Source organism: Polyodon spathula, chromosome 24 (assembly GCF_017654505.1).
Source record: "Polyodon spathula isolate WHYD16114869_AA chromosome 24, ASM1765450v1, whole genome shotgun sequence".
In the NCBI taxonomy this organism is placed as follows: domain Eukaryota; kingdom Metazoa; phylum Chordata; class Actinopteri; order Acipenseriformes; family Polyodontidae; genus Polyodon; species Polyodon spathula.
Genome location: NC_054557.1, coordinates 23,946,244 through 23,968,385, shown reverse-complemented (window position 1 = coordinate 23,968,385; position 22,142 = coordinate 23,946,244). Strand labels below are relative to the sequence as shown.

At 39.1% G+C, this 22,142-nt stretch overlaps 1 protein-coding gene across 3 annotated transcripts in view; it reads right to left on the bottom strand.

The window, feature by feature from the left end:
* Positions 1–11,524: 11,524 nt before the first annotated feature.
* The window catches only part of LOC121298811 (C-type mannose receptor 2-like), a 42,365-nt gene continuing 31,747 nt past the window's right edge, over positions 11,525–22,142 (bottom strand). Inside the window, exons 6-9 of one of the 3 annotated variants that reach the window (XM_041226039.1) lie at positions 14,977–15,318; positions 14,601–14,642; positions 14,470–14,511; positions 11,525–12,884 (exon numbers count right to left, since the gene is read on the bottom strand). In XM_041226039.1, coding sequence (XP_041081973.1) covers positions 12,502–12,884; positions 14,470–14,511; positions 14,601–14,642; positions 14,977–15,318 — 809 coding nt within the window. In that variant the 3' untranslated portion in view covers positions 11,525–12,501. The remainder of the gene's footprint in view (positions 12,885–14,469; positions 14,512–14,600; positions 14,643–14,976; positions 15,319–22,142) is intronic. The other 2 variants (XM_041226041.1, XM_041226040.1) reach the window with 2 other exon arrangements.

Below are 22,142 nucleotides of genomic sequence, written 5' to 3'. Positions count from 1 at the left end.
AACCAAAATACCAATAAAAATTTGTCTCAAAATGTTCAACTCCGTCATACAACCAATTGTGCTTTACGCCAGTGAAGTATGGGGACCCCTCATAAACCCCAAATACAAAAACTGGGACAAAAACCCAACAGAAATCCCACAATTGGAATTTTGCAAAAATATCCTGCAGGTTCATAGAAACCCACAATAACACCTGCAGGGCTGAGCTGGGAAATTTGAGAGCCACATAACAAACTTTAAACTCCTCTCAGACAGCATTAAAGTCCCCTTCCTACTGGGAGAGGAGGCACAGACTGCAAATCTAGCAGCCAAATATGTATCTGCCTGCCACAGTCTAAGAGACAGTGTGTAGACACCCTGCAGCAACACATGAGCTGTGTTACAGTCAATGGGGAGGGGGCTGTTCTGTCCATAAATGTTCAGTAACGTTGATTTTTTTGTATTATAACAGGGAGGGAGGATGGTTACTATTTAATATACAGGGAGGGAGGGGGGTACTGTTTAGTATTAAAATATATGTAATCTTTATCTTTAGATATTTTAGTTGGTTATGCCATGTATGTGCATCCCAATAAAGCCAATTTGAATTTGAAAGAGAGAGAGAGAACGCCTGTCATTTATCAATGTACACCCTATAGTATATCGGTAGTTTGCCTTCATCTCAAAAAAGAAACTCGGCCTCAAATGTTAGCAATAATATTAACCATTAAAAAAAAATCATTACGTTATTTCTGATTAATTTCCCCAGCACATTTTAATTTAATTCTTACATTTTATATTGAATCGCTCTTTTGCAAACAAAGGCCAGGTCTGCCGCACCCCTGCGTTCCAAACTAAAATTGAATTAATAAATAATAATGTAACTTAACTTTTTTTGTTATCGTCCACGCCTTACAAGCTGGTACGAATATAGCAAATTGATTTTTTTAAAAAAAAAACCTACCTGCCGAGTCAGTTAGAATACGACAAACTCTTTGCTGCGACAAACGAGGCTTTATCTCCGTCGTGTCCGTGTGCAGGCACTTCGCGAAAACTGGACTCAGGAGTCCCAACGGTGCCCAAGGATTTCCTGACATCACCAGGGTTGTCAGATTTCTGCAAAGTTTATAGCCAAAGTCAAAAAATAGCCCGATTATGTGTTTTAACTGAAAGCAAGCTTATTAACACACAGACCTGTGCATAAAAAATAATCAAAAGCTTTCGTAAGAAAAGATACCTAGTATAAATTTGATAAAAACTACAAGCCCCAGTACAGTACAACTCATCCACACGTCACTATCAACAAATTTGTACGGAAGCTCTGAAGGGACAAATCAACATTCATACCAGACCAGCAACCAAATTACAGCGTGATCCCTTTATTGAAATACTAATGCTGGTACTGTATCCCAAACAATATTGCAAACATGAAAACAGTTCAATCTTTTAAAGTTATACCACTAATCTAATTACATTATCAACCCGCGACTCCTTAATATTTCCCGCGGCTGTGTTTTTGAAGTCCGCGGGAAAACCGCGGACCTGGCAACACTGGAGTACGACCGCTCAGTCAGTCTCAGTCAGTTTTAGGATAATAATAATAATAATAATAATAATAATAATAATAATAATAATAAAATAATAACAAACAGCAGTTACACATTTCACTCATATGCACAATTACAGGGAGCTTTACAAAAATATAAAAAGCCTGTGTCCAATATATCACCCAGCTACAAATAAACAGACCCTAACAAATACATTTTCAAACAGGTTATAAAATATTCAATTGTGCTCGTATTCCTGATGTGAATCGGGAGCAAGTTCCATAGACGAGGGGCATTATAATTAAATGCTAGCCCTTTAACAAGAGAGTTGACAGAAAATAAATGTCAAAAACACATACTAATCAGCATTAATACTGAACTGAAATTTAAAATAAAGGCAGGACCCAAAATCTAGTTTCAGTAACTACACAGCAGCATTTATGATAAAGAAAAAAATACTTTTACACCGGCATTTATTTACTTTTCCCACAGTCAGAGCAGCAATATGGTTTCTCTCCTATATGAATTCGCTGGTTTAAAACAAGGTTGTTTGACTGATTGAAACTCTTCCCACAGTCACAGCAGCAATATGGTTTCTCTTCTGTGTGACTTTCTTGGTGTTTTTTCAGGTCTCCTGACTGACTGAAGCTCTTCTCACAGTCAGAGCAGCCATATGGTTTCTGTATGAATTCGCTGGTGTCTTCTTACGGTTGCTGAATCACTGAAACTCTTCCCACAGTCAGAGCAGCGAATCGGATTCTCTCCTGTGTGAAGAACAAAATATAAGGATGTAACCAAATCCTAACTGGAACATTTCTCACAAAATCTCAGGTGAACTAGGAAAAACTTCACGACGACAGACAGACAAACCCCGCCCCGGCCCCGCCCCCGCCTCCCCCCCCCCCTTGAGTCAGTTTTGAACAAAAAGACACTCAGTCTCTTTACAATGTGCTTTAAAGACAGGAGGTGCACTGATGAGGTCTGTTACCATTTGAACAATTAGTGACAGGTACATAGACCTTAAACCAGGTAAAGCCCATTGGTTTGAACTGCGAGTTTGCATCACGTGACGTTTCAAATACACGCAGGTGCCGATTTGAACCACTCATTCATGTGTTTGTTCTGAAGCCATTGGCTCTTGGACATTGCTATGTGATTGGAGAAGAAAGAAGGGAGGGTCTACTTTGAGTTTTGAAAAGGGATGGTTTGTGAAAGGAATCCCTCTCTCCACTCACTCATTGCTTCCTCTACACTCCAGCACACTCCGAGGGGAGCCAACTTTGAAAGCCGCAGCTTGTCCTTTGAGGAATCACAAGCAAAGGAAAACAATCTTTGCAATCTTTGGAAACAAATTCATTCGTAACTTTTCAAAATCTTCTCACCATGAGGAATCAACATATTTGTCTCAAAACTTTGTTTCAATACTTTGTTCCAACTTTCTACTAAAATCAAGTATGGTAACTATACAAGTTTATAGAAGTTCCAAGGTGCACAGAAATTACAGGATTAATTTGTTTAAATGGTGTATAAAGACATGTGAAATTAATCCATTGTTTTAACATGAATTCTTAATCTGATAGAGTATATTAATGCATTTTTTTAATGTTTCAGATATATTTAGAATTGATCAAATGTATGATTAATAATTTTCTGAACACAGAATTAAATTGTAAATCATATGCTAATAATTTTAACCTACCTAATTTTAATTCTACTTTTAAACTGAGTTGTCTGATTTTAATTTTGAATATCAATTAATATTAACATCTTTTTAAGTCAATGGGGAATATTGTTTAAAATATTAAACTAGTTTTATACCAGAACATAAAAAGGATATAATGAATTATTAAATTAATCTTGGTATTTTAATTGAATTTATTTACATTACCATAACTGTTATCTTTTGAGATACTATCATTAATTAAAAACAAAAAAATATATGTTTTTTCTTGATGGTAAGAGCTGACAATTCCGAAAAATTGTCAGGTAAGGCGGCCACTGCACCCATACCTGATTCATGTTCTGACAGGCTTTCCAGCACACACTGCTTCACTGCTACAGCAGGTGGATTCATTTCAGACAACATGTGCAGGTCAGGTCTAAAACCAGAACAACCATTGTTGTTTTCATGTTGTCATAGAATTATATGTGAATTGGAAAAGCGAATTAGAAAAGTTGGACTATTAACACATCTGGAATGAGACAAATTATTTATTGTGTTCAAATATTTACAACTGCCATATTTGAGCTTTTTTCTTTCTTTTTTGTAATTTTGGTTTTGTTTATGAAGGACACAAAAACATGTATTTGATATGCTGGAAAATAAATTTGATGAATGTGTAGCATAGTAATGTTCAGAACCACTAAAGGTACATGGTGTAAATTAAAATGGGAGGCTATTATCTTGTGCGCTCGAGATAGTAAGTCGTGTGCACGAGATAATAGCCTCCCTTTTTAATTCACACCATGTCCCTTGACTATAGATCTTTCATATCCATTTATGGTGACTCTTCTAAAATTCTAAAGGATATGTGTAAGGCAATGGCAGTGGGCTAAGGACTGTGAAAGGTCATTTAAGATGGTTAAGGAACAGTTAGTGTCAACAAAGGTTTTAACTCGCTAAGATGGAAACCTTCCAATTACCCTTGCTTGCGATGCCTCACCATATGGAGTGGGGACGGTTATTTCTCATGTTCTTCTTGGTGGAGAAGAAAGACCAGTAAGGCTGAGCAGAAGTATGCACAAATCGAGAAGGAGGCTCTTAGAATAGTACTCGGAAATTGTATGAATAATTGTATGAATGTATGGAAATTCCACCAATGCTTATGTGGCAGGAAGTTCACATTATTCACAGACCACTGACCCCTCATTTTTGGTCCAAAGAAGGGAATTCCATCATTACCGCAGCCAGACTGCAAAGTTGGGCTTTACTGTTCCCTGCCCATACTTACGACATTGAATACAGGAAAGGCTCTAATATTGGAAACGCTGATGGACTGTCAAGCTTACCATTGAAGATGACACATAAAGACAAAGCTGACACAGTCAAAGTGTTTTATTGCAACCAAATGTAACAGCTAACGGTGAAATGTGCTGAAGCGAGAAAAGAAACTAGAACAGATCCTACACTGTTTTAAATTCTAGATCAAGTCTTAAAAGGCAGGCTAGAAGCCAAACCTGCTGTAAAGACACCATTCTACGCAAGGCGCCCTGAACTGTCTGTGTACCAAGGGTGCTTAAAGTGTGCTATCTGTGTTGTCATACCTGCAAAGTTAAAAGCAGAGTATTGGATATGCTACATGAAGGATATTCTGGACTAGTCAGAAGGAAGGCCATAACAAGGAGTTACATCTGGTGACCTGGAATAGACTGGAGAAGACAAAATCTTGTACATCGTGTCAACGTGTACAAAATATGCCAAGTCGTGCACCTCTCCACCCATGGGTATGGCCAAGTAGACCATGGCAACGTATTCACATTGATTTGCAGGTCCTTTTAACCCTTTGAGTGGTACAAACGTACTGGTATGTCATTGAATTAATGGTCCCCAGGGAGTAAGAACGTACCGGTACGTTCTGCAAAGTTTGAGCTTTGAACTTGAACTTTGAACTTAAATTACTGAGTCTACAAAACTGCTGATAATCTGATATTGTAACACTAGGTGTCTGTAACACCCCTTGTAGTTGTCTCTTGTGCCATTTGCCAGATATTTACAGAATTACACACAATAAACCCAGTCACAAAATGTCAACAATGTCTGGAAAATGACGAGAAATGCTCTGTGGGATTGAAGTACTAGAAATTATAGTACTAGAAATTATTCTTCTACAGAATCAGGTGTTAGTGAAAATATCAGTGAAGAACGTGGGGGTTGTCAGGGTTCATTGTATTTTTTCTGTTTTTAAGGCTCTTGTATTATACTAGTTACGGTAATTTGTTAATTAAAGACAGCTGGTTCCAGGTGATATATAGAGAGTTGCAAGAAACGCGGGAGGGGTCTAAAGGTAGAGCTGAGCGGTGTTGGCAGGAAGCGGGATTACCATACAGAAGTTGTTATAGTTTAAAAAAAAAAAATGCTTATCTAGAAACGGTCAACATTTTCCGAGACAGTGCTGAGCTTCCTGTTACGAATACATCGCTGGAATATTGCTGAACAACGCGCTGATGATCATCAAACACAAGGAAGGAGAGGCGGGATGGTCGGTTAAACTTTCTTTTATGTTCGACATTTGTTGGATTACAATTGTTTTTTTTTTTTTGTTTGTTTGTTTTCATAGTGCTACGAGTATTTGTCTTGAGGCTATTTTTTTTGGAATATATAATTTTGCAAGTTTGTTTTTGTAAGAAGCACGACTCGCTTTGATTTTTGGTTTTTCTTTTTCAATAAGGAGCTTGGTAGTCGCATTTATTTACATGGACTTTTTTTTTCCTATGGTAATACTTTTTGGTTGCGTTTATAATTGGATGTTTTCTGCATCTTTTTATAAGAAATGCCCAGTGTTAAGGGGTATTTTTGGTTGTTCGCTGCTGTGATGTTTTTGCTGTTTCATTTGGTTTTAAAACACTTGTACAAATGTACATAATATATGCATTCTATTGAATTGTGTGTTGAGAATAGTGTATAGATTGATTTCGTAGCACCTTGATGTTGCGTATTGTATTGCTCTACAGTTTTTACCATTGCAGAAGTTGCTGAAGAAAACACTTACCCACGAACTATTGGTCCCATTTTGCTGTAATTAAGTCTTTAATTAACTTTTTTAAATCAGTTTATTTTGCCTTGTGCCTTAAGGGTGTTTGTTACAACGTGTTTACAAGGATATGATGTATACTTTCTTTCTCTCGTTTTTTTTCAGGCTGTTGATCCTGATCGTTGTTTGATTACCTGATATTTTTGTCAAAACCTATTGCTGTGACAATAACGATTAATATGTATTTAGGGTGAAATAGTTGTCAACATATTTTCATTGTTTAATAAATTAGTAGGCCTACTAACAAATGTGTTGATGTGAGTAGTGTAAATGACAAATCATGAAAATTAAAATAAACTTACTGCAGTGGGCCCATCAAAACATTCTAAAACTCACTTCAAAGGGTTAAAGGACAAATGTTTCTCATCGTGGTGGGTGCTTACTTGACATGGCCTGAAGTTTTCATTGCTGGAAACCACTACTGTTGTGAAGACCATTCAGGTTCTGAGAGGACTATGCTGTCACTACAGTATTCCAGAACAGCTTGTAAGTGACAATGGCCCACACTTCGTCTCTAGCAAATTTGAAGTATTCTTGAAAACCAGTGGTGTAAAACATATCAGGTCTGCCCCATACCATCCAGCAACTAATGGTTTGGCTGAATGCTTTGCTTTGTTCAAACCATGAAGCATACACTCAAGTCAAAGTGCTGCCGCTAGTAAAAAACTAGATTCTTTTATTTGTGTATAGAAACAATCCTCATGCAACAACAGGTGATTCGACCCAAGGGACTTTTTCAGCCTGAAAAAAGAAACAAGGACCAGGGGTCACAAATGGAGTTTAGAAAAAGGGGCATTCAGAACAGAAAATAGGAGACACTTTTTTACACAGAGAATTGTGAGGGTCTGGAATCAACTCCCCAGTAATGTTGTTGAAGCTGACACCCTGGGATCCTTCAAGAAGCTGCTTGATGAGATTTTGGGATCAATAAGCTACTAACAACCAAACGAGCAAGATGGGCCGAATGGCCTCCTCTCGTTTGTAAACTTTCTTATGTTCTTATGTTCTTATGTTCTTATGATTCTCCAGCAGTGAGTTTCAAAAACAACAAGCTGCACAAACTGCTAAAACCAGACATGTGTTTACATGTTGAAAAGAATCGGCAGTTGCAACCAGCACGACAATAAGAGTGCGAGGGACAGAAAACTTATTGTTGGACAGACAGTGCTTGTGTGGGAATATCATAAGGGTGACAAATGGATTCCAGGAGTTGTCAAAACTGGACCTGTCTCGTACACTGTGGAACTATGGTAACTGAAGTGTCTTGGAGACGTCCTGCTGACCAGCTACTGGATTGTGTTGATACCCATCAGAACGAAGATCCTGGAGCAGAAATATTACCAACCCTGACAGACACTATGAGGTTTACACGGTATGTTCTCCAACTACAAACACAACTTCCAGCGGGGATACAAAGGCTGAAACCAATGCTAAGGAACCTTTGTTTCCACCTTCAATGAACCAAGAATTACACATGGCAGAACAGTCACCAAATGCTGTTGAGAGACGTTACCCTTTTCGGATTAAGAAAGCTCCCAACTGTGACTTAATAATTAAAACAATGAAGACTTGCATATTTAACTAGTTAAGTAGTGTATAGAGATCAAGCCAGAAGAGGGCAGAATAATCCCCTGGCTAACTTGAGGCATGAGGCAGTCCACCTTCTACCTCTAGTTGTGTAAATGATTTAATTTGTGACAACATTTAACAGGAAGGAAATGTTATGTATTGGATTTAAGCATCATAGACATAAGTATCTACATTTAAATCCCATTCATGATTTTTATATAGTAGCTTGGTTGTGGGTGTCGCAATCTTTCTGTTGAGCAGCATACCAGCTCAGAGTTGGTGAATTCATTGAGTCAACGTTTAGCCAACACTGTGCGTCACTAGCTCACAACGGTGAGTTCAGGAGCTATTTTCAGATTATTGTTTATTAGGAACACAGTCTATATGAAATCTGTCTCCTTGCTTTAAATTTGCTGTAGACTGGAGGGAGCATGCATTCTTTATTAAAGGAGGGAGCAATTGTCTTAGTGCCTCAACTGGACTGGAGGAAGCATCCTTTGTCTTGGGGGGTGAGGCATAGAGGACACAGTTCAGTCCAAATGATACTGAATACGTTTGGTGTCTGCTAGAGTTGCTGCACATACCACAGCTCATTGATTTCCTGTCAGGGGAAATTCCTCTTTGTCCCTTTCATTATATTTCAATGAGGATTTTTTTTCCAGTTATTGACAAACCATACTCCACACTTAAGGGGAACATTTTATTGAAGAAATTATATAATAAAAATACAAAACTAAAAGATCATAACTGTAAGTCTCCACCCCCCTGAGTTAATACTTTGTGGAAGCACCTTTTGCAGCATTACAGCTGTGAATCTGTTGGTATAGGGCTCTACCAACTTTGCACACCTAGATCTGGCAGTATTTGACCATTCTTCATTACAAAACTGTTCAAGCTCTGCAAAGTTCCTTGGGGAGCGTTGATGGACAGCAATCTCCAAGTCATGCCACAGATTTGATTGGATTTAGGTCTGGACTCTGACTGGGCCACTCCAGGACATTTACCTTTTTGTTCCTTAGCCACACCGGTGTAGGTTTGGCTGTGTGCTTTGGGTTGTTATGCTGAAAGGTGAACTTCCATTCCAGTTTCAGCTTTCTTGCAGAGGGCAGCAGGTCTTTCTCAAGAATTTCTCTGTACTTTGCTCTATTAATTTTCCCTTCTGTCCTGACAAGTGCCCCAGTCCCTGCTGATGAGAAACATCCCCATAACATAATGCTGCCACCACCATGCTTCACAGTAGGGATGGTGTTCATTGGGTGATGCACTGTGTTGGGTTTGCGCCAGACATAACTCGTTGCATTTAGGCCAAGAAGTTCCATTTTAGTTTAGTCAGACCCCAAAACTTTTTGCCACATGGCTACAGAATCTCCTGAGTTTGTGTGGTGTGGTTTTTTTTTTGTTGCATACTTCAAACAGGATTCAGGGTGGGTTTTCTTGAGTAATGGCTTCCTTCTTGCCATCCTACCATACGGGCCAGATTTGTAGAGTGCTTGGGATATTGTTGTCGCATACACATTTTGATCAGTTTTGGCCATAAAAGCCTGCAGCTCTTGCAAAGTTGCCATTGGCCTCTTGGTAGCCTTTCTGATCAGTCTCCTTGCTCGGTAATCCAGTTTGGATGGACGGCCTGATCTAGGCAGGGTCTTGGTGGTGCCATACACCTTCCACTTATTATTAATAGTCTTGACCGTGCTCCAAGGGATATTCAGGGCTTTTTTTTTTTTTATACCCATTCCCTGCTCTGTGCCTTTCAACAACTTTGTCTCGGAGTTCTTTTGAAAGCGCTTTGGTACTCGTGGTTTGAGTGTTTGCTTTGAAATGCACTAACCAGCAGAAGGAACCTACAGGAACTGCTGAATTTATCCTGAAATCCCTGCAAATTACTACAATTTTCCACAGGTGGCACAGGTGGAGGCCATTGGTGTGTGATTTTGAAGGCGATATTGTTACACTTGAGCTAATCTAGGATTGCTATTACAGGGGGGTGGTGGACAATTGTCCAACCAAGCTATTTCGGTTTTTATATTTCATTTTCTACAAATTTCTAGAATATTTTTTGCACTTGGAAGTTGTGGGGTAGGATGTGTAGATAAATGAAGAAAAAAAAAAAAAATTAATGTGTGTTCAGGCAAAAAATTGGTCCCTGGGAGCCTTTTAGCCCCTTTATGCTTTGCATTCCAAAAGTCTTAGAGCCTGGCCTCTTCTGGTCCACAGCATTGTTATCTTGTTAGCTTGCAGTCAATGCTGGGCAAGAAGCTTGAGGACACAAGGTCTCTATCAATTGTTAGCAGTACATGCAATTTGAACCAAACAGTCTGCTATCTGCAATATTAGTCTCTTTTTTTCAGAAAAGAACACCAGTATAGCTCTGCTAGTCCACATGCATAGCAAACTGCTAATCAATTCTCAATCCATGTTTTCAACACCCTCATTTAAGACGCAGTCCAAATTTACCACTTGTTTTGAGGAAAAAATAAAACGTCAAATGTGCATTTACAAAGACACAACCTCAATTACATTTTTGTATCGTTCAAAACTGACACGAAACAGCGTTTGTAGATTAACAGAGCTTGTTTATTGTGCTGCGCACTATATAATACTTAAGATGGCATCTCTGTCGTACACACGCCACTCGCTTACGGCATCAGGCAACCTGTAACCCAGCAACCACAACAGCGCTGAACATTGCTTGGCATGTCGAAAAATACTGGGGTCTGATCAGCATTTCCAATCTGGTACTGTTTGAGAAATGCTGAAATTGTAAACGTTTCTCTTGGAATTCCTCAGAAAGCTTGGTTTGTTTTTTCTCAGCAGTGTTAAGTTTGTGCTGCTTGTGCATTCCGGCAGACGTCTTTGTCTTTTCTCAGCAGTCTGTCACGTTGCTGTTTGTTTACTCTGGTAGTCGCGTTTAATTTTTTTTTGGCTTTTTTTTTTTTAATACACACATTACTATACTGTACTCCAAGACGCAGGGTTTTTTTTTTTTTTTTTTTGAGAAGCAAAAATGGTTTAAAAAGCTCATCTTAAATTTGAAGGAATATGGTAGTTGCTATTTAGCTTCACTTCTCCTGCAATACCTCGTTGTGAACAGTAGGTGGCAGAATAACCAACTCTTGAACGACTCTTTATTCATTTTATAATGGCAAATACACTCAATGTAGAATATACACAGTGAGACAGGACTTGCTCACTCAATATATTACATATTCTGTTTGGTTAAAGTTGTAGCATCACATTAAAATAGAATTACAGTGTCTCTCTACTACAGTCCTCAACAGATTAGCATGAGGTGCAATCTGCTATTATCAGAAACCAGGCCCTGTTGGCTGTTTGTTTGCATTCCCAGAGGCAAGTAGCTTCAGCTGCAGGCAGGAATGCACGCAAGCTTCCTCCTCCTTGAAACTTTCTGACAACTCTCTGTGTCACTGTAATGTGGACTAAACAGGCACACTTCTGTGAGTACCTGCAGCAGCAGGGGGGTATGAATGCCCGCTCTGCTGTAGCTCAGGGAAGCAACACAGGAGTGTAAACAATGGAGAGATTTTCTTTTCTTTGCCAAGTGGAGTTTTTGTGGTACTAGTGCTGATGACATCATACAGGCCTGACTACAGACACTTTCTTAATTGCATAACAACTACTTGAATACTTAAAACCATTTTTATTTTTAAAAGTGGGGGGGGGGGGGGGGGGGGGGGGGGGGGGAAAGCAAGTAGGAATAATAAAAAATATCAAGTTACCCCATTTGTACTTCTCCCCTTAAGTGTATCCTGTATTAAAGGACTGCTAGCCAAGGTTTAAAATCAATTTTCTTACTAACCACAGCAATATTATTATAGTACACTTCAATCTATTTAAACCAAGCTGCTGCTGTGTCCTCAGTCAGACCATGTAACCTCCAGAAAAGGTACCAGGATGCAGCAGTTTATCTACACACTATTTTAAATAGCTGTGGATTATGAACTAAAAAACAATTGAAGCAGCTTCTGAAAAGAGTCCTCACGGCTGGCTGTGAGGTGGGGAAGCATATTAGCACTGAAGCCCTTAGGAGAAGCAGTGTGCACTGAAGACTGTGCAACATGATTATGCTTCCCCACCTCACTTCATTACAATCAGCCTTGAGGAGTCTTTTCAGGAGGCATTTTGCTGGAGTAGGTAGTAAGCACAACAGATAATGCTCTTAGTTGAAGCAATAGAGAATCACACAGAACACGCACAATATGATATTAAACAAATACAATGAAATATCAGAATAATGTGTATCATTAAAGATTGCTACAAAGGATTTTCTTCTATAGTATTTTGGTATATTATTCCTGTAGTAAAGCTCTGGGTTCTGTGGAGACAGTGGTTCTCAGACTGGAGGTTGGGGCCCCCTGGGGGTTCACAGGAAGGTTTCAAACGACCACATCACAAGCAGACCTACCATCCGTAAGGCTGCAGTGCATTGCAGCAGCTCTTTATAGAGAGCAGACATGGCATTGCAAACTCTCACATACAACACTTCTGTTTGCTTTATTATTCACACAATATAATTCAAATTAAATAGTTCTATCATTTATGAGGAAATGCTGTTTTTCAGACTAAAGTGACTTTAAAAGGAGTCCCAAATGGAAATAGTTTTACAACCACTGCTGTAAAATCTTTCAGAGATGTTGTTAATCTTTGAAACAGATAAAGGGGAGCTTTTCATAACAGCACAGATCATTCCACTCAGCTCCCCCATCCTCCCCCAGCACCATCTCCCCACAGTGCTCATAGTAAGGATTGTTGGGCTCTCCAGGGGCCCAGTTAGTGTAGTTTAGGGGCCCCTTCTTATCCTTGCCAGCAACCCAGTACCAGTTATCATACACAACGGTTCTGTGCAGGCCGATCCAGAATCGCGATGCAGTGCTGTTCCTGACGAGCTCCGACACTCTGTTCTGTGCAGCCAGGCTTGTGAGGCTCACTAGGTCAGTGTAGTGATCCCTGCAGTACTGCCAAGCCTCTGGCCAGACCATACTGTGAGAGATTGGGTGGAGCTCCTCAGGGACTGGAGTGCCTGGTGGTGGTAATAATAATAAACTTTAATATGCTTTTATACGTGTGCTGTTCATGTGCCGGGGAGGAAACAATAGTAAATTGGAAAAAGTGTTATTAAAGTGACCTTGCTTGTTAACTTGATGTTTAACTCCACCGGGTGCTAAGTACGGAAGGGCATGTTTGAAGTTGTTCCTGCTTTCGTTCTGCTTTTGCCACATTCTGCGGATTGGAGGTGCATCCTATGGTACTGCGTTTCCCCGCTATATATTTTTTTGTAGTAAGTATACACTAGGGCTGTCTGTTAAGGCTCAAAATAGCAATCAATTAATTGGGCACACAATAATTGTTCTAGTAAATATCGATGATTTTACTTTACATTTTCAGCACATTCCTCTCCCCGTGACGTTATTTTAATATCATTGCAGTTCAGTAAAAGCTTGTACACAACAGTTGAATGCGAGGGGTAATTGCGCCCTGGTAGTGTCAAGAGAAAGACGCAACATTTGCAACCAGCCTAGCAAGTTTAACATATTACAGGAGTATTGCTAAAATATTTATTCCAAACAGATTACGCTGTATAAAGTAGATGCTAGTTTCCGGAAAAAAAAAAAGTTTTTTTTAATTGTGACAGCTGAAGCATCATGCATTGCATCTTGTTAATACTGTACCACCTAGCCTTCACTATCTGTGAAACGCACAATGCGGAAATCCCTGCCTAAGACATCATCATAATACATTGCTTTACTTACCACAAATTGCATACCCGCTAGCTGATCCTTACTCCAAAATTGCGTTTAACATCACTGATCATTTACTTTCAACATTATTGAATATTGTTAAATATTCATTATATAAGTTTATATTGAAACTTCAAAGAAGGGCAAACTATATACAGGAAGTCCCCCAATTGATTGAAATTAGATTTATTTAATCATAGCAGCCATAGCACACAGATGATTTTACCCATATTTGGAGAGAAAACCAGCTTTTCTGCTTCCAGACGCGTTTTGTTAGTATGTGACTATCATTTTCTACGATTATCGAATAATTAAATGTTAACAATACGATTCACGACTATTCGTAATCGCGACATATCGTACTATTGAAAAATCATTTCATCCCTATGTGCCAGTCATGAGTGTTGTAGTTATTCTGCACTGAAGTTCTGATGACACTCATGTTGTTGGGAACATATAAAAGGGCTGAACTGCAATTTGTATACCCAGTAAAATACTGGACTTGCATCACACATGCAACAGTGTTACCTGTACATAATCTAGCATAACCTACTGGTGACATCATCTCAGTGCAGTGTGACATTGTCAGGCGGGAGATTTCGCTTAAAAAGACAACCTTGTGCTCTTCTAGTATTGTTGCTGAATAGTTGCACACAGCTCTCCCACAGCTTGTATAGGTTTAGTTGATCACATAGCACAGGAGGTGGGCTGTCAATCACACTGAACACACTGTACTCTACAAACTGCACAGATCTTGAGAGACTGGAGTGGAAGGGGGAGCTTGAGGATTCTGCATCTGTAAAAGTCTGTAAAAATCAGATTCCTGCTGTGAGTTATGAATCGCAATGAACTGATCACGTTCCATACCTTGAGCAACCATAGTAGAAGTTGGGCTTGAGAATTCTGCTTCTGTAAAAAGATAGAGAAAAAATAGTTTTATAACAAAGCCAGATTCCTGCAGTGGGTTATGAATCCCCTGAACTGATTACACTTTCTACCTTGAGAGACCGGAGTGGAAGGGGGGCTTGTGGTTTTGGGATCTGTAAGAAGATAAAAAAAGAAGTGTGGTATGCTGTGCCACTCATCCTGAAATAAATACACAATCAGAATGTATTTTTATAGCACATGACTCTCCTGTGTATAACAATGAGGGTAGCTGCTCCCTGCTCAGACACTTTTAATGATGGGGCAGGTTTCTGGTTCTTCAGCTCTCTAGGCTATACTATGCCCTGCTCTGTGGGTCAGATAGCTGCTTTAGGGTCATATGGACTGGGCCTCTGAGTCCCTGCTCACAGACTGGGGTAAAAACATTGAACAAGAACACACTGACCCCAGGATCCACATTTCTCATTATTTCTGAGCAGGGATCCTTACCATCATAGCAGAAGAAAGGTAACTGAGAGTTGCAGCCACAGTCATTCCATTTACCACTCTTGAGCAGCATCACGCAATTCTCATTGCCTCCCCAACTGTTTGGTTCCCTACTGTCCCAGTTTCGAAATGTGTAGCTATCCCCCTGGTGTGACCACTTCCAGGGCTCATTGAACAGGCCTATCCAGAAGGGTTTGCCCTGCGCTTTCTTCACTAGTTCTTCATTTTCACTGGCGTTCTTTACACTGACGAGGTCGGTGTGGTGTTCTCTACAGTACTGCTGAGCTTCAGTCCAGGTTTTCAGTTCTTGAATCGGGCTGTATCTCTCAGTGATGTTGCTGGTCTCTGTAAACACAAACAGCAGATCAAAATCAATGTCAGTTGTGGAGGTGCAGTGGCTCTTCTGTTGTACAGTGATTGAACCAGAGTCACATCCAGCTCTGCTGTCAAGGTCATGAAAAAAACAACATCTTTAATGGTACATGGGAGTCTGTTTTTAGTTTATTATTGTCTGAAATGTTTTGCAGCATGGTGGGGGTCTGCTTTTAATGATAGTAATTTCCCCTTTTTTAAAAACTGAACATCCCTATATTCTTTAAAGGGTACATAAGGTTTCTATTCTGGGTCCACTGCTATTTTCATTATATATGTTACCATTGGGTGATATTGTTAGGAAACATGGTGTGAACTTCCACTACTATGCGGAGGATACGCAGCTGTATTTGTTTTTAACCTGTTAAACCCCCAGCCTCCCACAGGTAATTTTTCCGCCTGGAGGGCTATGGCCTTAAATAAATCTCATTATCTTCAAGTATAAACAGCACAGGACTTGAATTCAAGGTAACCCCCTGGCCATTAGGACTAAAACCTCAGATTTGATATTAGTCTGACTCTGTACCTCACTGGAAGGAGATATCCAGAAAACAAACATTGTCATTTTTTCAACTTGTAGCACATGAAGAGCCAGATTTTTTCCAGTGCTTCTCCAACATGTCTACTCCACTGGATAAAAATTTGAAACTGATTGAATAAAGGTATCAAATTCTACGTGAGTTTTTACAAAGCTAGGCCCAAGGGTCCCCGAACCTCTCCAAAAATGAATATTGTGTAAATCTTTATGGCTAGTCATACACTAGTTTCTTGAGCAAGTTCTAAAAGGGAGGTTACCTTCTGGCACCTCACATGCTATACATTGCCACATACATAACAAATACTCTGTTCATATGCCACAACTGTCGAGCACATTTGCTCTCACATAACTGTGTTTGTGCAGGAGGCTGTTGCTACTGAGACTTTTTTTGTAGCTCTGAATTTTCAGTACCTATCTGTATTTTTACTCACTTGCTTGAAAGTATGTAAATGTCAAGAAGTAAAATGAGGAGATTTATTTTTTTTTCAAAATAAAATGGTTGTACTCATTCAAGCACTGCTGACAGGTGAACATATGTTGATTATTGGATAAAGGCTAAATGTGTGTTAATAATAAGATTGCATACACTTGCTGCTCTAAATCGGGGTGTTGGACTGAAAACACCTCGATTCCTTTCATCTATTTTGATTGACATGTGGCAAACAAAGGAACTGAGTGAGTGTTGGAGCAGGCTGACAGCTTATCTTATCTTATCTTGAATGGCAAAGAAACCTACACTGTCTCTAGGTGAGTAGCATCACTCCTTGTAATCATGGAAATAACGTTTGCTAAACACTCCCGTGCAATAGTCTAAAATCAGTGAACATCAATGACAAAATAACACCTGGGAAGCAACAATTACTACTTGCAACTTGTATGCAACGTAAAGATCAGGGACCGTATACAGCAGCACAGCACAGATGAGACATGGTGTTGCTCTTTTACTATGCAATAAAATTTGTTAAAAGAAATGTTATTTTTGTGCCCCTTGAGTCAAATGGTTGCATTTTCTAATAACATTTATAGTAGAAATGCTTATTGAAAATTACACAATAAATGTAGTGTGGATCCATTATACTTACAAATTCTGAAGAGGTTCCAATACATCTTCAAATGCTGCTTCTCAGGCGCTGAATCAGTGCGCTTCAACCCAGAAAGTTTATCATTTTCGCTGTCACTTTCACTATTATCCATCTCCTCAAACTTCAAAAAAACTGAATCAACTTCTTTTGGGATGCTTTGGAACACTGCTCACCATTTCGTTCGATTTTATAAATTAACAAATTGAAAAATGATCAGAAAACGTTAAACCTTGATCCTATGTGCGTAATACTACATTCTCACTTGCAAATATGTGTCTTGTTTACGTACGCACATTGATTACTCTTCATTGGATTAGGCTACATACACAGTCAAGGTATGAATGGACAGCTTGCGACTCCTCTACAACATGATCAGGGTGATTTCACCATCAACAGATACATGTAAGGCCAGAGCAGCGAAACGCACAGCTAGTCGATCGGAGTTGTTTTTGAACGGTGAGGTACTAGACACATTGCGAAGGGAATATCTCGGCTGTGAAATGGCGAATTCGAAAAATTCCTTTGCTGTTTGAAGGTAGGAAAACAACGTTTTTGATAGTCAGTTTTTTGCTGTTTTGCTTTTGTAATAATATTAGATGATTTTGGAAATGTGTAATTGCAGTACCATGTTCCGCCCGCGGAACAGGGAGGCGTAAGAGGTTAGTCTGGTGATACTTCTGTCTGTGTTATTTGCTGCTTGCCTTGCTGATATCAAGTGGATAACTGGATGTCTCAAAACCTCCTATTGTTGAATTCGGATAAAACGGAGGTTATGTTTGTAGGCTCCCATAACCAACTAAATGTAAGATTGCATGAGTTTGACTCTAGCAGTCTTATCAAATCCCCAAACTGTAATAAAGTTTGGGGTTCTCTTTTGATCCTGATTTATCATTATAGTCTTATTAGCGGAGTTTCTAAAGTATTCTTCTATCACTTGAGATACAGCCAAACTGAAACCTAGTATCCTTATCTGACACAGAGAGACTCCTTTGTGGCAGAGTGGTTGTGGTGATGTCATGGACCAGGAAGAAGCAACACAAAAACAAAAGGGCTGGCCAAAACTGAAGCACAACAGGCACTTGGCACATTTCATTAAATAAAACAAAAGACATAAACAAAAAGGCATGTTGGCCAAATAGTAAAACACCAAGTATCTAGCAATTGTTACTTCTGATTACCAAACTTAAAGACTTGCATCTCGCCGTTGACATCCTCCCCCTAATAAGCCTGGAGTGTGTCTTTTATAGTCTGTGGCTGGAGCCTCAATTACCTAATTTGATACAATAATTACCTTAACTCTCCAGCTACATTCCCATGAGGGTACTAGGGAAGGGGTTTTAACCCCATCCCCACCAGCTACATATTATAAGACCAGCTTTTTTGCCGGTCTCAAACAGCAAATCAGATGGCGTCGTCCACCTGCATAAAAATACAATATAGTAACAGAAAACACACAAATACAAAAGGCTGGGCACTTTGCCACACTATTTCTTCAAGAATGGATTACTGTAATCTCTTTGGCATCCCAAAACGTGCAGTGTCCTACCTACAGTTTAGTCAAAATTCTAGCAGCAGTATTCTGAACAATCACCCCTGTTTTAGCCTCCTTGCACTGGCTCTTGGATCACAGGAAGCGGGGCAGCTCATTGTTCCCAGGGTCAATAAAATCAATAGGGGAGGGAGGGCCTTTTCTTTTAGAGCCCCTAAACTATGGAATGCTCTACCTCCATGTGTTAGGGAAGCTGGGTCTCTGGGATTTAAGTCTAAACTTAATTTTATAAAATGGCATTTTTATGTTTGTGGTTTTAATTATTTTATTTGTATAATTTGTATTGTATCTTTCTGTATTTATGTACAGTGTCTTGTGATACTTGTTCCCATGTGTTGCTACAACTGTTTAAGTAAGGTGTGTGTTTTGTTTTTACATTTGACCACTTTTTCTAAACTTAAATTGCATTCCCTGCATCAAGATGGCTGCCCATTTACCTCCATGGACCTCTCAGAACTACATTGATGGGAAATGTTTTTCTAAATAAAAATTGAAATACATTACATTTGTGTATTTAGTTTTTTAATTTTGGCACTATCTTTTCACTCTAGTATTTCTCACTGAATGTCTTTCATACTGGAAAGAAATTGGAAAACAACTTTTTGGATTTAGCTCTGAGCAGAGATAACAAAAAACAGGAGTTTTCTGTTTTCACAGAATTAAATACAAACGCGATTTTTAGCTTGTTTCACGATCAGGTTTGTTTAGGGTGTTAATGTTGCATACATGTCATTCTTTGTTTTTTTGTTTTTTTTGTTGCCAAACCATATGCCCTGCATCCCATAGTGACCCACTAAAATAAACATATTTGTTTTTAAATACAGTAGTTGTAATTTGTTCACCCTAAAAACCTGGGGCTAGTTTTGTAGATCGTACAATGTTCTATATAGCATTTCTATCAGATTTGAACTTATGATCTCACAATATAGAAACAATCCAATTGGCTGTTTGTGCAAAAAAATCTCACTGAGCTCAAATGAGCTGTATGACGGAGTAGTATTGCTAGTGGTGTACATGGTTCCCATTCCAGGTAGTCTGTTGCTTTGCTATGCAGTTTTACAGTCCTTTTTAACTTTATTATTTTAAATCACCTATTTAGCAACCTTTTTTTTTTTTTGGGGGGGGGGGGGGGGGGGGGGATATAATGGTTTATTCAGCCATCATTTCTCGATGCTACACTGACTAACTAGCAGACCAGTTGGTTGTTGATCAAACCAGTGAGTGTCCCGCCCTTCCCGTGTGATTGACGCTCAATGAGAAATACTAAAATAAAAATATCGTGCCCAAAATGAGAAAACCTGAAAAAAAAGAGCGCTTTACTGAGCATCTGATTGGCCGAGACAGTGCAATGACTTTTGTAGGTCATATTGGATTATTTTAACAATAGACAGAATAACATTCAGAGTAATTACTTTAAGACTGCGAATTCTGAGACACTGACTGATTTTTCACAACAATGAATAAAGGTAATTTACTCAATCTAAAATAACATGGGGTGAGCAGTAACTGTTAACACCTCACAGGAAGACAAATCTGGTAATGCCTGGTTTTCAGAGGTCCAAGAAGGGCTGAAATAACTGTAGAAAATGGATTTAGGAAAGGAAAAGATTGAGCAAAATAGAGGTCCATAGAAATTAAGAAAACACTGACTAAATAGATACCCCAAATCAAACAGATCAGTAATAAAGACAACATTAAGAATGTAAAATGAACTCAATTGAAGCTCCGATGTGCCTGCATTGAACGGGTTTCATTCCAAAAGAAAAGGTACATTTTATAGGAATCCATACAGACACAGAGGAGACAGTGTTTCAAAAGGAAGGGTCAGCACTGATATGACCAGCCAACCAGAAACTGTCTGGCCTCCTTTGTTCCAAAATCTCATAAATCAAGAATTTGAGTAACTGAAATGTGTTCTGCCCAGTTGTTTAGTTGTACCACTCGGTGCCGGCATTAGAATTGGGCCCTGGTGCAAGACTGTGAATTAAAAGGCTGGGCCCGGGTGCAGTTGCAGCCCTTGCACCCCCCATGACTCGGGCTCTGGTACCACTGCCCCTTGTTTTCAAAAATGGCTTCCAAGATATTAATTCTGTACCATGTTCTTCAAATTGTGCTGCCTTTTTCACGCCTTGCTGCTTTATCCAAGAAGATTAGGAAGCTATGAAAGATCCTATTGTAGTTTTGGTCACTTTGTGGTATTCATTGTGAAAGGCACTTTAGAGGTTTTGTATGTAATACTATTGAAGTTACTCTATCACATACTAGTGTAAAATATCTTGGGTACAGAGGCCCATATGCATAAGTGGACGGCAATTTCTGGCCATTTAAAAAAAACTGGGCAGTATTTAAATACATGATTTATAAAACTACAGCCTGGCTATTTTACTGGGTAGTAATGGTTTTATGTGATTTTTACCATCAGATTCTTACAGATATTGTATCTAACAAATTGTCAGAGGTATGCAAATTAGCTGTGTCCCCTGCTTAAGATGTCAATGGCAAACACCGTCTGTTTACACCAAGTTATGGCAACGGGACATATCTGGAGACAAGTTGTCTTATCAAGATTTCAGGTAAAAAAAAAAAAAAGTTTAAATTGCACACATACATATAGTGCTTGACTTGTTTTAAATGTATAAATCATTGCGCTGAAATATCAATGTATTTTCTGTACACATTACATTATGTACAAATATAAATGTGTACATTAGGCATATACAGATATGGCCAATACAATTAACATTTTGCTTCATAAAGTCGAATGAAACCCGCTGTGTTTATTTTATTATTAGCTTAAATACATGTTTCCAAGTGCAGAAATTATGCTAGGAAATGATACAGTTAAGACTCATCTCTCAGCCTGGACTGAGGCATGTGTTAATTAGGATGCCGGTAAGGGTCAATTAATGGCAGAATACAAATATATGAATCAGACTAGTAATATGCTAATGAGAAAATTGGTCTGTAAATGCACTGTGACAGGGATGGCGGAGGTGGTGAATTCAGGCCAAAAAAAACCACACTGCTCGCAGAGTGGAATAAAAAGGTTAAAAACAAATCTTGAACACAAAATACAACAAAACCAGGTCAGGCTGGGCAATCGCCTTCACTGATCTGATACGGTTTTGTTTCTTTTTCTCCCCTCACTCCCATTCCTCCTCTCGAACACCCACACAACAGGGAGAGCTGCAGGCTTTTTATTAGTGACTGAGGGATTAACCAGCTTTCAATTATCTCATTATCCCTCTGTCATATTCTGCACACGTTTTTAAAATAAACAACCAAAATATAACACACAGCTTTTCGCCGTCATTTATACCTAGATAAATCATAACACAAATGCAAAACAATACATTTTATAGCCAGGCTTTGCCCTGTCCTTTCTATTTGTGTGCAGGGCTCTTTACTGCTGCCCTGCTCCAGGCACGTTATTCTAACGCCGCGATAAGTGATGGTTTTTGACATTAAATGGCATTGATGCATGTCTGGCCTTGTCGTTACCTGCTTTCCTAAGAGTCTTCCTGACTGACAAGAATACATTATTGCAGATTTTAAACTGTCAGCAGAGATGTTAAAACATGTATTTAGTTCAGCATTATAAAACCGGAGACTGAATACTGGTTCTCCG